At 48.0% G+C, this 17672-nt stretch overlaps 1 protein-coding gene across 5 annotated transcripts in view; it reads left to right on the top strand.

Annotated features, from left to right (window-relative positions):
- CWF19L1 (CWF19 like cell cycle control factor 1) overlaps window positions 1–17672 on the top strand; it is a 54817-nt gene that overhangs the window by 24692 nt on the left and 12453 nt on the right. For all 5 annotated transcript variants that reach the window (XM_032769922.2, XM_032769924.2, XM_032769926.1 and 2 more), the window contains 2 exons: window positions 3036–3176; window positions 3927–4038. In XM_032769922.2, the coding sequence (XP_032625813.1) occupies window positions 3036–3176; window positions 3927–4038 (253 nt within the window). The remainder of the gene's footprint in view (window positions 1–3035; window positions 3177–3926; window positions 4039–17672) is intronic.

Here is a 17672-nt window from a genome sequence, read left to right as displayed (position 1 = left end):
AGGAGGACGCGGGCAGGGGGAGCTGCCGCGGAGGAGACGCAAGGGGTCGGGCTCTGCTGGGGCCTCTCACCTGCCAGCTGAGAGCAGCAGGATACACTTGAGGGGGAGCCGGGCGGCCCAAGCCCAGGGTTGCAGCAGCCTCCACGGCAGCAGGGTCAGGCGGGGAGCGTAGCCTGCCATGGGGCAGGAGAGGGCACGCTGTTGCTGCTGTTTCCCGGCCCTGCTGCGTGGCGCAAAGGGCAGCTGTAGGCGGGAAACAGCAGCAGCAGCAGCAGCAGCGTGGCCTCTCCTGCCCACTGCGGGCTATGCTTCCTGCCTGCCCCTTCTGCCGTGGAGGCTGCCGCTGCCCTGGGCTCAGGCCACCCGGCTCCCCCCCCAAGTGGCACCCGGTTCCTGCTGCTGTCAGCTGGCAGGTGGGGGGCCCCAGCTGAGCCCGGCTCTTTGCGTCTCCTCTGCGGCGGCGCCCCCCACCCGCGTCCTCCTGAGCGGCCACGATGGCAGCAGCCGGGGAGCCTGAGAGGAGAAGTGTCCCCCCGGGTAAGCAGGGGAGACTCCGAGGTGACGAGGCTGCTGGCTCTGGAGCGGCCCGAGCACTGGAGACTGACAGGTAGGACCTGCCCCTAAGCAATAGTGTAAAAAAAAAATTGGGGGGGCACCACTTTTTGGCGCCCCCAAATCTTGGCGCCCCAGGCAGCTGCCTAGTTCACCTAGTAGTTACACTGGCCCTGTTCTAGTGAGTACCTTTGTCACCCTGTCCTCTTATATTGCTTTGCTGCTGTAGCCTGCAGTCCTGGACTGCTCACCAACAGCCTTTAGCGTGTGAGTCACTCCCAGTTTGGTCTGTGTGTGAGCTACAGTCAGCCACATCTAGGTTCTTACCAGCCATGTTTATACCCAACTTATTCCCAGTCTTAGATTTCCCCCCAGAAACGTGTATCTTGTGCTGCCCTGCCCTCTCCTGGACAATACTGGCTTCTATGAAGTATTTCATTTGATTAATTGATGTGATACGCACATAACTTGCTACCCCAAATGGAGTTTCCCAAACACTTCAGTTCAAACACACTGAATTACATTAAACAATAAAACAAATGTATTAACTACAAAGAAATAGTTTTTAGGTGGTGGTGGGAGGGAAACCTTATCAAACGATGGTAAACTCAGAATAAAGTTTTTCTCACCACATGCTCTCAGCAGTGTGGCTGGCCAGACTTCTTAGGCTAGGACCCCTTCTTGTGTTTAATGGCTAATTCCTTTGTTCCTTTTCATGCAGTGACTTACTTGTGTGTGTGTGTGTTCTGCCCCTTCTTTTTATAGTCTTGTCTTCCCTTTCAGAATCATTTCCAGCTGGGAGCATGGTGATAGGCAGAAAGTGTGGATGGGAACTCCCTGCCGTTTCTTTACTAAAATGTAGATTTTCTCCCCTGCCCCCTTGACTGCTAAAGAATAGCCACTTAGGAGGTAAATGGCCCATTGACCTTGTTTATACCTGGTTGAGGCACCAGCTTGCCCTTTGTCTCTGAGAAACTGGCTTGGCCACTCCCCAAACTTAGAACAAGTTTTAGTGACACCAACTAGTGGAATCTTATAACTTTAACGGTGTTGCTACCCATATTTTACAAGGATAATAATGACCAGCAAATAAGAGTTTTCAAATGATATCTCATAAGGCATACCGTGTACAAAGATTATTACAATAGTGGGCAGGGGTACGGTCTGTCACCCCTTTTCACAAGGTTAAAGTAATTTTTTTAAAAAAATCCTTAAATATTTTAGTGGGATAGACAGTTAATCGTAAACTACTTCCTCTGCCTCATTGCCTCTCATCCCTGCCTTCCTCACATCTGCTTTCCACTTTCCCCCTCCTGCAGTCCAGCTCCTTTATGAACTGAAATGTCATGAAAATCCTTACAAATCACTGATAATATTGTGGGTTTTCTGGTTGTTTGTGGCAGGCAGACGGAGGAAAGCTAGAGAGTAGACATTTGATGAAACCATCTGCAGTAAAAGCATCTGAATAGATTTTTCAGAAGTACTTAGTGCAACCGAGTCAGAGAGTTGAGCAGTCCCAGTTGTATTGTGTGGTGCTTGTACAACTGTCATTGAATTGTACATCACTTGTTTACTATTCCTGTGCTGGTCAGTGACTGGTGATGATTGTTCAACACCGCCTGGATGTTGGTCACCTTCTTTGTCATTGTCACTGGAGAATTTACAACCTATTTCAACCATATAGCAAAATCTCGCAACTTCATACACACTAATGATATACATATTTTGACAGAAAAATGGGTTTCAGCAGATCATGACCTTTCATGTGATATCCTGCACCTACATGGCATGCTTTGTATGAAATATTTCCTAATTATATGACGGGGTAAATACAGGGTTCCAGGATGCTGCTTTAAGGTACAGAGTGCCACAATGGCACCAGTTAAAAAATAATTCTCCTTTTCTCCAAACTACCCTCTGTAGTTTTGTTAGTGAAGCACATTGTGGAGGCTGAAGTGAAGAGAGGCAATGGGTGGGAAAGAGGGAGGGTCTTCAGTGGAGGTGGTGGTTTGAAACTGCCTTCTGCCCAAAGTACCAAGCTGCTGTATGTTGGTCTTCCACCTGGATTAGCCTCAGCTTTCCTGCGGCCAAAGATAAACTGGGAGCTGGTTGATATTCCAAATATTATTCGCATAAAAGAGTGAATTAAGACTTGTTACTGGTAATAAATTGCTGCTGAAAGGGCAGTTGGTCTTTTGGAGGTGTTGGGACCTGGGGTCCAAGGAACCTTAGCGAGGGAATGATTTAGGGGAGCAGGGGCAGAATTGTGAACAAGTGTCATCAGAATAATAGAACAACAAGATTTATCACTTTTCCCTATTATTTTCTCTAATCCATTTAATGGGCACTACTTCCAGATCTGCTGCTGCTTTTCAAAAAGGTCCTAAAAATGGAAATGTAAAATGAATTGAATTCTTGTTGTGAAGCTAGTTATTCATTTTCAGTGCCTTTTGGATTGCTGAATCATTTTTGTTTTTCTCCAGTATCTCTATGCATTTAGTATTCTCCCAATGCGCTCAATGGACCCTGCAGAGCTAGTGAAACAGCCACAGGATGTCACTGAAAACCCATATCAGAAATCTGGGAAAGAAGCACATAAGCCAAAGATGCTCTCAGGTGCAGAGGTACAATATGTTCGGCCTTTGTGTGAGTGAGCTGCTTCTTTCTTCTGCAGCATAAAACAGTGCTTGGGTTTGTAACCTTTGAGTGTTTCCATCCAAAGTGCTTTGAATTTCTGAGGATGGTTTGGGGTGATGCACAGTCTCAGGAACAGTCTCATTGTGGCCTGTGGTATTCTGTAGTGTAGCACATAGTTGCTGCCTACCTTTAACAGTGTGTAGATACTGCAGGCCGTGCCCCAAATAAATCTGAGTGACTAGGCTGCTTGTTGGGACCTATTTTCCACGGGCTTCTTTGCATACTGGACCCATGCAGGGCAGGCCTCCACAGTGAAGCTGGAGTGACTGCGGTTGGCATGGTTTCTGTCAGTTAGAATATAGCCCTTAGAGTCCTGGTAAATTGTCAGTGCAGTCCTGCACTCCACCAGTTCCAATTCCCCCCCTGCACTCTTTCTTTCCTTCTCCCATAAGTGCTTCTGTGCCTTCTGGATATTTCATAAAACACAGCCGCTCTGAAAGTAAGAGGGGCCGCTGAAATAGGGAACGGGATAACTGTTTTAGACAAGTCTCCCAAGCTGGGGATGTGGTTACTAGGCAGATGGACTTCACTGTATTAGTAAGAGAGACGATCAAACCATTATGTCACTTATCTGCTGAGTAACAAACAGGCTTTTCAGAAGGATCTCTTTGTATATTAGGTGGGGCTTCATCATATAGACAGGGCACAATTGACTTTGGTTTTATTTTTGTGACCAGGAAGAACCAGCTTGTCAGTTTTTCTTTGATTTGAGCAAACAGCATGGAAAGAAGCGGCCATCAGATGGAAAGGGAGGACAGCATTCCCAGCTCAAGCAGCCTAAGAAAATCCGTGAGTACCTGGCCATTGGTGCTTTTGGTGAACTCCCTGGAAGCTACCCTAGAAAAATAAGAAAGCAAAATATTTCTGAGTAGTAGTTGTTCTTTGAGTAGTGTCCCTATGGGTGCATCACTGTAGGTGTGTCTGCATCCTTGCGTCTCTAATCGCAGATTATAGATAGCAATGTCCGTCCGGCCCCCACATGTGCTCTTCCTCCCTCGTGGTCTGTTTCAAGGCTATGTAGCGCTGTGTGAGCAAACCACCCTCAGTTGCTTCTCGACTGCCTTTAGCCTTGAACGGAAAGTATAGCAGTTCTGTTGTCTACTTCACTGCGTCATATGTTAGCATAAACTATTGGATATGTTACATGCTTCCTCCTCTTCTAGACTCACCATTCCAGTCACTGAGGTTCCTCTGGACCCAGCTAGGGTCATATGGCAGACACCAGCCTCTGTTGTATCAACATCCAAAAGGGCTGATAAAAAGTATTACGTTCCTCTCTTCACCCATCTTCAGCCAAACTGTGTTGTGGTGGATGCAGTCAGTGCTCAGGGAAAGCAATATCTCTGCTTTTACATAGACACTGGAAGAGGCTAGACCTCCTTGGGCAAAAGGCATACTTATCTGTGACACTGCAATTCAGGGCCTCGCATGAGGCCCTAATGGCCAAATATGTTTTCATGAACTATTGAAAACTGAGTACTTCTAGTGACCACTTACTGGAAGCACAAAAAGAACAATTTCAGGCTATCATCACAGAGGGACAATTACTAGCAAGAACAGCACTTCAAACTGAAATGGATGTGACTGACACAACAGCCTGCTCAGTCTTGATGGCGGTGGTAATGAGTCGGGCATCCTGGTCACAGCTCTCATGGTTGTCCAGAGAGGTGCAGGCAGTGGTTGAAGATCTGTTCAGAGGGCCCAAATTATTTGCTGACAAGACCGCCATGTCGCTCCACACCCTGAAAGACTTGAGGACCACGCTATGCTCCCTGGATATCTATACACCAAGGGAGAAGAGGAAATTTACATCACACCCACCTCACAGATCCTGATTACTCCAGTTCCCTCCATCACAGCGCTACTACGAACCACAGTGCAAGAGAACCCGGGTCCAGAGGAGGAAGTCATCAACTTCCCTCGATCTCTCAACCCTTGTCTTCTAAACACCAATTTTGACTCCTTGGTTGAGGCTCGAATGACCACTTCTTGCAATGCGATCAGCTGCCAGATATGGTGCTTCTGTGCCCATTTGGTAGTTGCCTGACTCATTTCTTAAGGAATTGGAAGAACATCACCTCCAAATAGTGAGTTTTGGAGATCGTTTCAAAGAGCTACTCCATCCACTTCACGTGCCTCCTCCCCATCCTCTTCAGGGACCCTTTTCACAAGACACTGTTGCCTCAGCAAATAGATCACCTGCTCCGCCTAGGGGCCATAGAAGCTGTCCCCACTCACCTCAGGGGCAATGTTTTTTTACTCCAGGTATTTCCTGATACCCAAGTCAAAGGGAGATTGGAGGCCCATGCTAGATCTACAGGCACTAAACAGATATGTGAAGGCTCAGAAGTTCAAGATGGTCACTCTAGCATTTATTATTCTATCTCTGGAGTAAGGAGATTGATTTTTTGCCCTTGACCTATAGGATGCCTACTTACATATTCCATCTGACCATCTCACAGGAGATTTCTTCGGTTCACCTGGGGACAAAACCATTATCCAATACAGGGTGCTCCCTTTCAGCTGCACCCAGGATGGTCTCCAAGGTTCTCGCCATTGTAGTGGTACGCCTACGAATATTGGATATTGTCATCTACCCATTCCTGGATGGCTTGCTTCTCTGGGACTGAACTCAACTTGGTGTAGGTGAGAGCATTCCTCCTCTTGCATGGATTCAACACCCTATTGAGCGTCATAGAGACAGTCCAGACTGGCCCACAATGGCCAGGAATTGCCTTCAGCTCGTGGGCATGTGATGGCATGCACATTCATGATGCTAAATGCCTGGCTATTCATGAGGGGTCCTTTTTCCTACAAGCTGAGAAGGGGTTACCTCTGGTCAATTGGGGACACCTGAATCTATTTAAGGGCTTCCTGAGACCTTTTAAAACCCTTCCTCTGGTGAGAGAAAGAGGGAGGAGAAAGAGACAAACTGCTCCCAGGCTAGTGGCAGCAGGGAAATAAACTTTTCCAGAGTGAGAGGCTGTGCTTCTTCCCAGAAGGGAAACAGCCAAAGCTGAGTGCCTGCTAGGGGAAGGGCTGACACTCTGGGGCAAACAATAAGACAGCAAGGAGGCAGGGAAAGGTATCCCCCTTTATTTTTGTGTTTGTGAGACTGTTTGCTTTCTGTTTGGTGGAGGATCGCCCCTTAGGCCAGCCCTGAGCGCCACCCTGAAAATACGGCAAAAGGAGCATTACAGGGAAGACGAACACTGCCCAAAGTGGGGCTGATTTACCCCAGGCCTGTCACCACAAGAAAGGGAAGTGCTAAGTCTGACGACACAAAGGAGATGCCTTGCCATATGTGTTGAAAGAAGTGGGATTTGATTCTGTGGCAAACCAACCCGTGGCAAGGTAAATTACCATTTTCCCACAAAATGGATGACATACTGAGGGTACTGGTACAGGCCATGGCAGCACAGTAGGAGGCTATCGGGATCCAGATGGCCACCCAACAGGAGTCAATACAGCTACAGCACGAAACGAATCAGCTACTGATGAGTCAGGCACCACGGATCAAGTCCCCCTGCAGGAGGTCGTAAACCAGCAGAAAACCCTGACAGTTCTGACACATGGCCACAACGGGTCACAGTCCCTAAGGGAAAGTAGTTACCTACAGAAGATGACAGTGGAAGATGATGTGCAGCTGTACCTTCTTACCTTTTGAGAAAATGGCCCTGCATGAGGCCTAACCCCAAGACCAGTGGGCCAGCATCCTTGTCCCTTTCCTGTGTGGGGAGGCCCCGAAGGGCCACTACGACATGGCCGCGGAAGTGGCTACAGATTAGTTGAAGGCTGAGATTCTGGCGAGGTCTGGGGTAACGACCACCATAAGGGCCCAGAGGTTCCACAAGTGGAGGTACCAGGATGGCAAATCACCGAGATCCTAGCTGTTTGACCTGATCCATCTAATGCAGAGATGGCTGCACCCTGAGATCTGCAGCCTGGAGAAGATTATGGAAGTTGTAGTGTTGGACAGGTTCATGAGAGGACTACCGTTGGACCTATGAGGATGAGTCAGCCAAAATAACCCCTTCTCTTATGACGAGTTCCTCACCCTTGGAGAGAGACCAAAGAATGGCCAAAGAACTTTCTCAGACTACCGGGGAAGAGATGTGCTGGGTCAAGAGGATTTATTCTTTACAACTGGAAAGCCCTGGAAAACTTGATGAGAGAGGAGGGCAGACCAGAGGTTGGGAGGCTGTACTCGTAGGGAAGAAATCTTGTGCAGCTGTCATGGGGGCAACTCAGATAGTTGACGAGCTGGAAGCTCGACCCAATTTCACGGAGACCAATCCTGGGAGGGAAACAGAAATAGGTCCCCTTGAATTTGGGCATATTGGAACCTCCTTTAAGAATTTTGGGCAGGATCAGGTCAATGATCCACTATATGATGATATTAGAGAAGAGAGAGTTGAGGTGAATGGGGTCCCAGTGGAGGGGAAAATGAAAGGCCCAGGCCATACTTCATGATAAAAAGGAACCTATTATATAGAGTAGTCTGAATACAAGAGGAAGAACTGGAGCAGCTCTTGGTACCTCGAAGGCACCAGAAAGCGGTGCTGGATCTAACTCATAGTGATTTATTTAAAAGACATGTAGAGGTAGATAAGACCCTCGATCGAATCCTGTGGAAGTTCTTTTGGCCAGGAGTTTATATGGAGGTCTGATGATATTGCGCGTTCTGTCCAGAATGCCAGTTACATGGCCCCCCACCACACTTAAGGGTCCCTTTAGTACCTCTCTCAATTATTGAAGTCCCATTCGAGGATTGCCATGGACCTAATAGGCCCTAGCCCGTGGCCATCAGTGTGCACTCGTTTTTCTGGACTACGCCACCTGACACCTAGAAGCCATACCCCTATGTAACACAATGTCCAAGACGATAGCTAAGGAATTAATTCAAATTTTCTCTAGGGTGGGGATACCCAAAGAGATTTTGACTGATCAAGGAACTCCTTTTGTGTCAAAGTTGATGAGGGACTTGTGTGCGATGCTCCACATATGGGACTAAGAACGTCAATCTACCATCCACAGACCGATGGACTCGTTGAACGTCTTAATAGGACGTTGAAGAACACAGTACGGAAAGTGGTGAGCCAGAATGGGAAAAATTGGGATATCATACTACCTTACATGATGTTTGCTATCAGGGAGGTTCCCCAGTTTCAACCAGCTTTTCCCCTTTTGAGTTGTTATATGGTTGCCTCCCTTGTTGCATACTGGACATTTCCCAGGAGGCCTGGAAAGAACAGCTTAACCAGGGAAGAAACATCCATTGGGCATGTGATGCAGATGAGGGACAGAATAGCCCAAGTCACTCCCATAGTGTGGGAACATGTGGACCCAAAAGACCTATTACGATTGCCAAGCGATGGCCTGGAAATTCCAGGTGGGAGATCGGGTAGTGATGCTGGTCCCCACAGCTAAGAGCAAACTCCTGGCCAGATGGCAGGGACCATACGAAGTAATAGAAGCCGTTGCAGAGGTCAGCTATAAGGTTTTGAGCGCCTGATCACCAGAAGAGATCTACCATATCAACCTATTGAAGCCCTGGCTAGACAGGGATGCTCATCTGGTCTCCGTGGAAATACCACCCCAAGAAAGTAAACATCAGAGACAGGTGGGAATATCCCCCGAATTGACGCCTGAACTACAAACAGAAGTTATGAATATGATTGAAGGGAACCACCATGTGTTCTCGGAGAAGCCAGGCAGAACTACAGAAGTTCATCATCACAGATCCTGGAGTAAAGGTGAATATTAAGGCATACCAGATCCCAGAGGCAAAAAGAGCAAAATTGAAGTTAGGAGAATGCTAGAGCATTGAGGAGTCTCATAGTCAATGGTCCAGTCCCGTGGTTTTAGTGCCTAAGCCAGACGGCAGTATGAGGTTCTGCAATGACTTCTGAAAATAAAATGAGGTGTCCCAGTTCGATGCTTACCGTATACCTCGGATAGATGAGCTAATTGAGTGATTGGGAAAAGCACGATTCCTGTCCACCCTTGACATGACCAAGGGTTATTGGCACATCCGTCTGGCCAAGGAAGCCAAAAAGAAGGCTGCTTTTTCTACATCAGAAGGATTGTACCAGTACACTGTCCTCCCTTTTGGGTTACGTGGGCCTCCTGCGACTTTCCAGCAGCTCATAGATAAGCTGTTACGTCCACGTGGCAAGTATGCACGATGTCATCATACGTAGCCCAGACTGAGAGAGACACCTAGAAAAGATGCAAGCAGTACTGGATACTGAGGAAGGCAGGTTTCACCTCCAAATGTGCAATAGGACTATCAGAAACCAAATACCTCGGGTACATCATGGAGAGGGGCATTGTAAAGCCTGCCCCCAACTGAACAAGTTAGAGGTGATACAAAGTTGGCCCCGACTGATCTGGAAGAAACAGGTCAGAGCTTTCCTGGGGATAGTTGGATACTACAGGTGATTCATTCCCCACTTTGCTACCTATCATACCCATTGACAGATCTGATAAAGGCTTGGGGCCTAGAGATAGTGAAATGGACCAGCGCAACTGAAGAAGCTTTTGCCGATCTGAGGACTGGCCTGTGCAATAACCCCGTACTAGTAGCCCCAGACTTTGAGAAGGAGTTTATACTACAAACCGATGCCTCCGAGGCTGGGTCAGGAGCCGTACTTTTGCAAATGCTAGGAAAGGAAGAACACCCAGTCCTGTTTCTTAATAGGAAGCTCCTATCCAGAGAACAACAGTATGCCATGGTAGAGAAGGAATGCCTTACGGTAAAATGGGCCACAGAAATCCTCTGATACTGCCTACCTGGACGGAGATTTACCCTCATCGCTGACCAGGCACCCCTGAAATGGGTGCACTGGAACAAAGAAAGAAATGCAAGAGTAACGAGATGGTTCCTGTTGTTACAACCCTTCCACTTTAGAGTGCAACGCAGGTCAGAGTCCAAGCATGGTAACACTGAGGCATGTCGATGTTGCACTGTTTTTCAACCCAAGTAGCCCAACCCCATGGTGTAGAGAGAGGGGAGAATATGTGACAAAGTCAGGCTGGATGGCTGCACGAGGGTGCTGGAAGGCCGATATGTTAGCCTTAGAATGTTAAATGCCCGTTTTCCTACAAGTTGAGAAGGGGTTACCTCAGGTCAATTGGGGACACCTGAATCCTTTCAAGGGCTGCCTGAGATCTTTTAAAACCCCTCCTCTGGTGAGAGAAAGGGGGAAGAGAGAGACAAGCTATTCCCAGGCTAGTGGCAGCAGGGAAATAAACTTTTCCAGGGTGAGAGGCTGTGCTTCTTCCCAGAAGGGAAACAGCCAAAGCTGAGTGCCTGCTAGGGGAAGGGCTGACACTCCAGGGCAAACAGGACAACAAGTGAGGAGGCAGGGAACGGTATCCCCCTTTAATTTGGTGATTGTGAGACTGTTTGCTTTCTGTTTGGTGGAGGATCACCCCTTAGGCCAATCCCGAAGGCTACCCTGAAAATATGACAAAAGGAGCACAGAAAGGGGAGACATACGCTGCCCAGAGTGGGGCTGATTTACCCTAGGCCTGTCACCACCAGAGGGGGAAGTGCTAAGTCTGGCAAGATGAAGGAGGTGTCTTTCTATAGGATGCATTCTACAAGTTACATTTCCACCTCAATTGTGTTTGTTAAAGATGTCCCTGTGACATACTGTACCTCAGAGTACCACACGGTAGCCCCCATATTCAGCATTCATATGTGGTTGTGATATTTTATTCAGATCATGCTATGTAAGATCTCATAGGAAAGGTTACGACCTGCTGAAAACCATTGTTCTGTCAAAATAGGTATCTCATTAGTGTGTATGAGGTTTTGCTGCATGGCTGTCGTTGAAGTATGGTGTAAGTCTGGGAGTTGTCCATTGCGAGTTCTCGAGTGACAACGAAGGAGGTGACCAACACCCAGGCAGGTGTTAAACGACCATTAATCAGCAGCGGAGTTCTAAACAAGGGATGTACAGTTCTGTAAGAGTTCCGCAAGCATCACACAATAAGAGGATTACTTAACTCTGAAACTCAGCAGGGCCCACCAGGGCATGTCTGGGCTAGTATTTTCCAGGCATGTGGACTGAGGGTATAAAATAAGGGATGGCTGCATCGTGCTTGTACCTTTCTCCTCCCCCACCTGCACTGGAAGGAACAAGAATGCTGGGAGGACAAAGACCTGAACTGGGGAGACTGGTCCCAGGCTTAAAGGGAAAGCCTGTGGAGTAGGGACTGTAACCTACCTGCAACCAGGGCCAGATTTCCAGTTCGGCACAGTAGGCACATACCTAAGGCGCTGGGATTCTAGGGCTGCCTAAAAGTTAAATGGGTTAAAAGTTTCATTTTTATGGAAAACACGAAGGCCAGCTATACGCAGGGGGGGGCGTGAAGATGCTGTGCTTAGGGGCGCATAAGGTACCAATATGGTCCTGCCTGCAACATGCAGTGGGGTGAGAAAAACTGCTCAATCCAAATATTGCTTAGTCTAATAAGAGTTAGGATTTAGACTGCATGCTTGTCTTTTATTTTCTTTGGTACCTTTTGTGCCTACCACTTATAATCACTTAAAATCTATCTTTCTGTAGTTAATAAATTATTTTAATGTTTTATCCTTACTAGTGAGTTTGTCTAAAGTATTTGGGAAATCTGCTCATCTTACATAGAATCATAGAATATCAGGCTTGGAAGGGACCTTAGGAGGTATCTAGTCCAACCCTCTGCTCAAAGCAGGACCAACCCCAACTAAATCATCCCAGCCAAGGCTTTGTCAAGCCGGGCCTTAAAAAACTCTAAAGAAGAAGATTCCACCACCTCCCTAGGGAACTCATTCCAGTGGTTCACCATCCTCCTAGTGAAACAGTGTTTCCTAATATCCAACCTAAACCTCCCCCACTGCAACTTGAGACCATTGCTCCTTGTTCTGTAAAGGTACATGTCCACTTTCCTTTGAAGTGGTAAACTAATCAAAATACTTGCATTGCTCAAGAAAGGATATGGAATGGTGCAAGATGATGTATTCCTGGGGGGCAGGGCTGGGGCCTTGGGAGATTTGCTGGTGCCTTTCTCTGTGTGATTCGTGAGTGGCTCAGGGAGCATTCATGCAATTTAGCTGGGTGTGGGGCTCCACATGCTGTTGTGTTGAGTGATGACTGCACTTGGAGGGGTTTGCTGCTTGTCACTTGCAAAAACATTGTGATAGGCAGCCCTCGCTGGAGAGTTAAGAGGGCACAGTGGTACCCCAGCTCCAGATTGTACCCTGGGGATCCCGTCACAGTCCCCATCTCTGAAATCTCCAGGGCAGCAGCATGGGCCTCTGCCCATACTTTAGAGAATACTGTGCAATTACCCAAGACTCAATCTCTGATACAATCTTCAGCTCCAGTGTGTTATCAGTAATAGGCTCCACTCTGAAGCCCCAGCTGTCCATGGGACATACTGCTGTGGAGTCACCTACAGTGGAGCACCCGTAGGGACACTACAGTAACTCCTCGCTTAATGCTGTAGTTATGTTCCTGAAAAATGCTACTTTAAGAGAAATGATGTTAAGTGAATCCAATTTCCCCATAAGAATTAATGTAAATAAGGTGTGTGTGTGTGTGTGTGTGTGTGTTAGGTTCCAGGATATCTTTTTTTGCCAGACAAAAGGCTACACACACACACACGCACGCACAGTTTTAAACAAACAATTTCCAAAGTGCTGGGGGGGTAGGGAGGGAGAGAGAGTGTGTGTGTGTGTGTGTGTGTGTGTGTGTGTGTGTGTAAGAGAGAGAGACACAGACACACGCACAGTCTGTGTGAGAGAGAGAGACACACACACTCCGTGTGTGTGAGAGCCAGAGACGCGCATTGCCCTTTTAAGCACTCTGACTCCACTGTAAGTACACTGCCTTTTTAAGTACTGTAGATCAGCAAGTTGGGACAGCAGCTGCTGCCAGCAAACTCCATCCTGAGCCCTGTCCTGTCCCTCCGACTCTGTAGAGATGGAGTATGGGGGTGGGGGGGGGAAGGAAACCCCTATTCCCACCCCCACCCACCGCCCATCCCCTGCATAGCAGGCAGGAGGCTCCCGGGAGCAGCTCCAAGGCAGAGGGCAGGAGCAGCACGCAGGAGTGGGGGGAGGGATACCTGAACTTCCGGCAATTGATAACCTGCTGGGTGGCTGCTGCACAAGGAACTTAGGGGCGGGGGGCGCTGCTGGTCCACCCTGGTTCCTAGCCCCCACCAGCTGGCTCCAAAAGGCTGCTCTTTCTACAAGCAGTGGACAAAGCAGGCGGCTGCCAAACAATGTTATTAGGGAGCATTGCGCAACTTTAAACGAGCATGTTTCCTAATTGATCAGTGACATAACAAAGCAACGTTAACTGGACCGACGTTCAGTGAGGAGTTACTGTACTTGAAGAAAAGGAGGAGGAAGTTAATCACCTTGTGCAGTAATGATATTTCTTTGCAATGTGTCCCTGTGGTGCTCCATAACCTGCCCTCTTCCCCTCTGCTTTGGAAGTCCCGTCAAGGAACTCTGCCGTAGTGAAGGAACTGGGGGCAATTCGCCCACACAGTGCTATATCGCCTTGAGGCAGACCATGAGGGAGGGTGCATGTGCAGGCCGAACAGATACTGCTACCTAAAATCTTTGAACAGAGGCGCAGGGGGCAGATACACCTATAGTGGAGACTCCTTAGGGGGACACACTTCAAAGAACGGTCGTTATTGCAAAAGGTGAGTAACTTCCTCTTTCTAGTTATGGTGTGGTGACATCTGAATGCCCCAGTCAAGAACGGAACCTCATTATGTTTTGCACTTCACAAATACAAAGGAAGAAATGGTCCCTTGCTCCCAAGGAGCTTGCAAGCTAAATAAGACAATCAAAGGGTATAACATATTAAGCAGTTGGTCAGCATTGATGGGAAACTGTTAGTATCACTTAAAAAAAGTATGAAGGCTGGTGTGCGAGGCTCAATGGCCTTATATATGGGCTCTGTAGGCTCACTAGTATTAATCTCCACTTCTTCAAGTTACTGCACACGGGCATCCCACTTGCTTATGTCTATGTGCCCTAGCGCATGAATTCTGAACATTTTCATCAGCTGTGTCCAGCAGGGATTGTGGATGTGCCTTGCATGCCCTCTTACCCCTCCCCTGCCCCTCCACATCCAAGGATACAAAGGGTACAGTGACCCCAGCTGCCACACAGTTCCTTCAAGGTGCCTTTAGGTATTGAGTCAGAACAACATAGTGTCCCTTTGTACTATCCTTGCTATGTAGTTAGTAGTTTGTTATATATCAGAGGGGTAGCCGTGTTAGTCTGGATCTGTAAAAGCAGCATACCTCTGACGAAGTGGGGATTCACCCACGAAAGCTCATGCTCCAATATGTCTGTTAGTCTATAAGGTGCCACAGGACTCTTAGCTGCTTTTAGTTTGTTATAGTTAGTTATTAGTTGTTACAGTTTTATTTAGTTTGTTAGCAGTAAGCCAGCAAGAGAAAAGGGCGGGGGTGAGGGATATCTTCTTATAGCACAGATTAGGTCACAAGAGTTTAAGTCATGCGCCCCCCTCGTGCGTGGGTTTTTCATCTCACTGACACCCATGACAGATGCCTTTACTGTCTCTCATACTTTGCTCAGCTACCCACAGTGGAGGGAGGAAGGGGACGGGAAACGGATTAAGTTCGCTCTCAGTGCAGACTAAGGCCACGTCTACACTACGCGATAATATCGAATTAGCTAAAATCGGTTTCATAAAACTGATATTATAAATTCGATTTCACGCAGCCACACTAGGCACAGTAATTCGGCGTTGTGCGTCCATGGTCCGAGGCTAGCGTCGATTTCTAAGCGTGCAATGTGTACCTATCCGTAGCCATCCCATAGTGCTCGTCTCCCGCCCCTGAAATTCTGGTTGAATCATTGGGGTCACGGTGGTTCTGGATAAAATGTTCAGTCATTCCTTCCTCCGGGAAAACAACAGCTGACAATCCTTCGCGCCATTTTTCCGGCTGATGCCTGGTAGACTTCCAATAGCACGGCAACATGGAGTCCGTTCAGCTTTTTTTTTCCGGCACCGTATGTGTACATCCGCGACCGACAGAGCGATACTCCATGCTACACGCAGCATTCATTTGCTTTGCAGTAATAGCAGAGATGGTTACCTATCGTACTGACGACGGCTGAGGTAACTGCATCGAATGACGGTTATCTCTTCCCCGTACTGTCCGTGCTATCATGAGTGCCCCTGGCTGAGATCGGCCGGCGCAAAGCAAAATGTGGGATACTCCCCGAGTCAATCCCTCATTATGTCGTTTCTAAAAGAGTCACCTGCTAACATACAGGGCAAGTTACTAGAGGCCAGTGTAAACAAGCACAGCCTGCTCCGGTGTCAAATATTCCACAGGGGTTTCCCCTGCAAACACCCCGCCGTTGCTTCCTCCTCCGCCAACCTTCCTGGCTACCGTGGCAGTGCCCCCCATTTGTCATGAAGTTAAAAAGAGGAAAAGAACCAGAGACTTGTTAGTGAGAAAAATGAGGGGGAGGCAGCCTCCGCCGGGCTATGAAGTCCAGGCAGGACAATAAGCGGTGCAGGGAGAAGGAGCCCACAGTGCTGCTGCTATGACAGTCCAGCAGTACAAGAACTTTTCTTACACAGGAAAGGGAGGGTGCGATGACACTAGCCCCAGTTTCTAGAGGAGACGGTTACCAGCCCGTCTGTCCATCTACGGGAAGAAATGGAGTCATTCCCATTTTACCCAGTTGCCCCGACACTCAACCTAAGCCAGCCAGGAGCACTCAACGGGCTGATGGCGATGATCGGATCCCAATATTGCACCAATCTACCACCGGGAGGGAGAGGACGCGATACTGCTCTCGCGTCGGGGCAGCATCGCATCTACCAGCAGCATTCAATACACATAGGGGACATTGAAAGAAGTTCAAAATATTGTCTTGCTTTCTTTTCACTGTGGGCGGGGAGAGAGAACCGAGGAGCTATTCCCTGAACCACGCCAGACCTGTGTTTGAACTACCCTTCGCACTCAGCCAGAGGATACTTTTCACAAGACTGCTGGACTGGGGAAGCTATCCTCATACCCCTCCATGAGCGCCTTTGATTCTTTGCTTCCGGTACACTGTCATGCAGCACTGTGTATCTGGAGATTTTTTCAAACCTTTGGCATTCGTCTTCTGTAACGGAGCTCGTGAACAACAGATCGCCCATAAAGTGGATCAGTCCAGTATCCTACCGTCTGCCATGCGGAGCCTTTTGATCGTGAACTGCAATACCACCCGGCATCAGAGCTCATGCTGGGCAAACAGAAAATTAATCAAAAGTTTGCGGGGCTTTTCAGTTAACTGGCCGCGCATCCGAGGCAATTGCTGCAAGCGTTCGGGGTGCAATGTGCGGATACTGCGTGGAGGCCAATAACGTCGATTTCCGTCCACACTAACCCTAATCCAATATGTTTATATCGATTTTAGCGCTACTCCTCTCGTCTGTGAGGAGTACAGAAATTGATATAAAGTGCTCTTTATATCGATATAAAGAGCGTTGTAGTGTGGACGGGTACAGCATTAAATCGATTTAACGCTGTTTAAATCAATTTAAACGCGTAGTGTAGACCAGGCCTAAGATGTAAGTGTGTGGATGTGTAGGCTAGCTGGCTGAGCAGACTGAATGGGTCATTAAAAAGATTGGCCAAGGCCAACCCGTATCAGTGGAAAATCTGAGAAGACAATGGAAATCCAGTCACCAGGATATTGACATCTAGCAATCAATGACCCAAAGGGAGGAGAAAGAGGTGGGGGAATAAAAATGGACTCTGGCAAAAACTTGGAGCTCTTTCACCTGGGAACTAGCTAAGGAAGGAAGTCAGAGACACAGAGCCTGAAAATGGGAGTTCCCTACAGCTTGGCTAGTGAACTGCTCTGGGTTGACTAGCATTTACATTTACTGTCCCTGGATAAATGTGCCGTATGCAGGTCTTCCAAGAAGCATGCAGAAAAGGACAGGCTGAAGCTTTTCCTCATGGAAAAATCCTTGAAAGCTATGTTGGACTCTGAACACAGACCAGCCACAGAAGCTTCTCCCTTTCTGAATCATCCTCCCAATTCTCCTCACCCAAGATATGACCCCAAACATGTGAGCAAGTAAGCAGCCAAGGTGGGGGAAGGAGCAGGACTGGAATCCTCTCTCTTTGGCACTGGCTGCATCATCAGTGTTCCTCCTGGCATAGGAGTGCTCAGGATGGTTCTCTGCAGGCCTCCTTTGTTGGCACCAGTAGCTTCAATCCAGTCCCACTCTGCACCAGTCATTTCAGCTGCTCAGAGATCTTCAGTTTGGGAAGAGGCATCTGCAACATCCTCAATCCAGATGTCTTTTACAAATAATTTTGCAGTTCCAAGTAATTCTTGTGTCTTCAGCAGACCCTAGGTCACTCCA

Source organism: Chelonoidis abingdonii, chromosome 20 (assembly GCF_003597395.2).
Source record: "Chelonoidis abingdonii isolate Lonesome George chromosome 20, CheloAbing_2.0, whole genome shotgun sequence".
Classification (NCBI taxonomy): Eukaryota; Metazoa; Chordata; order Testudines; family Testudinidae; genus Chelonoidis; species Chelonoidis abingdonii.
The sequence above is the reverse complement of the archived record's forward strand: the minus strand, read 5'-3'. Positions and strand labels throughout refer to the sequence as shown.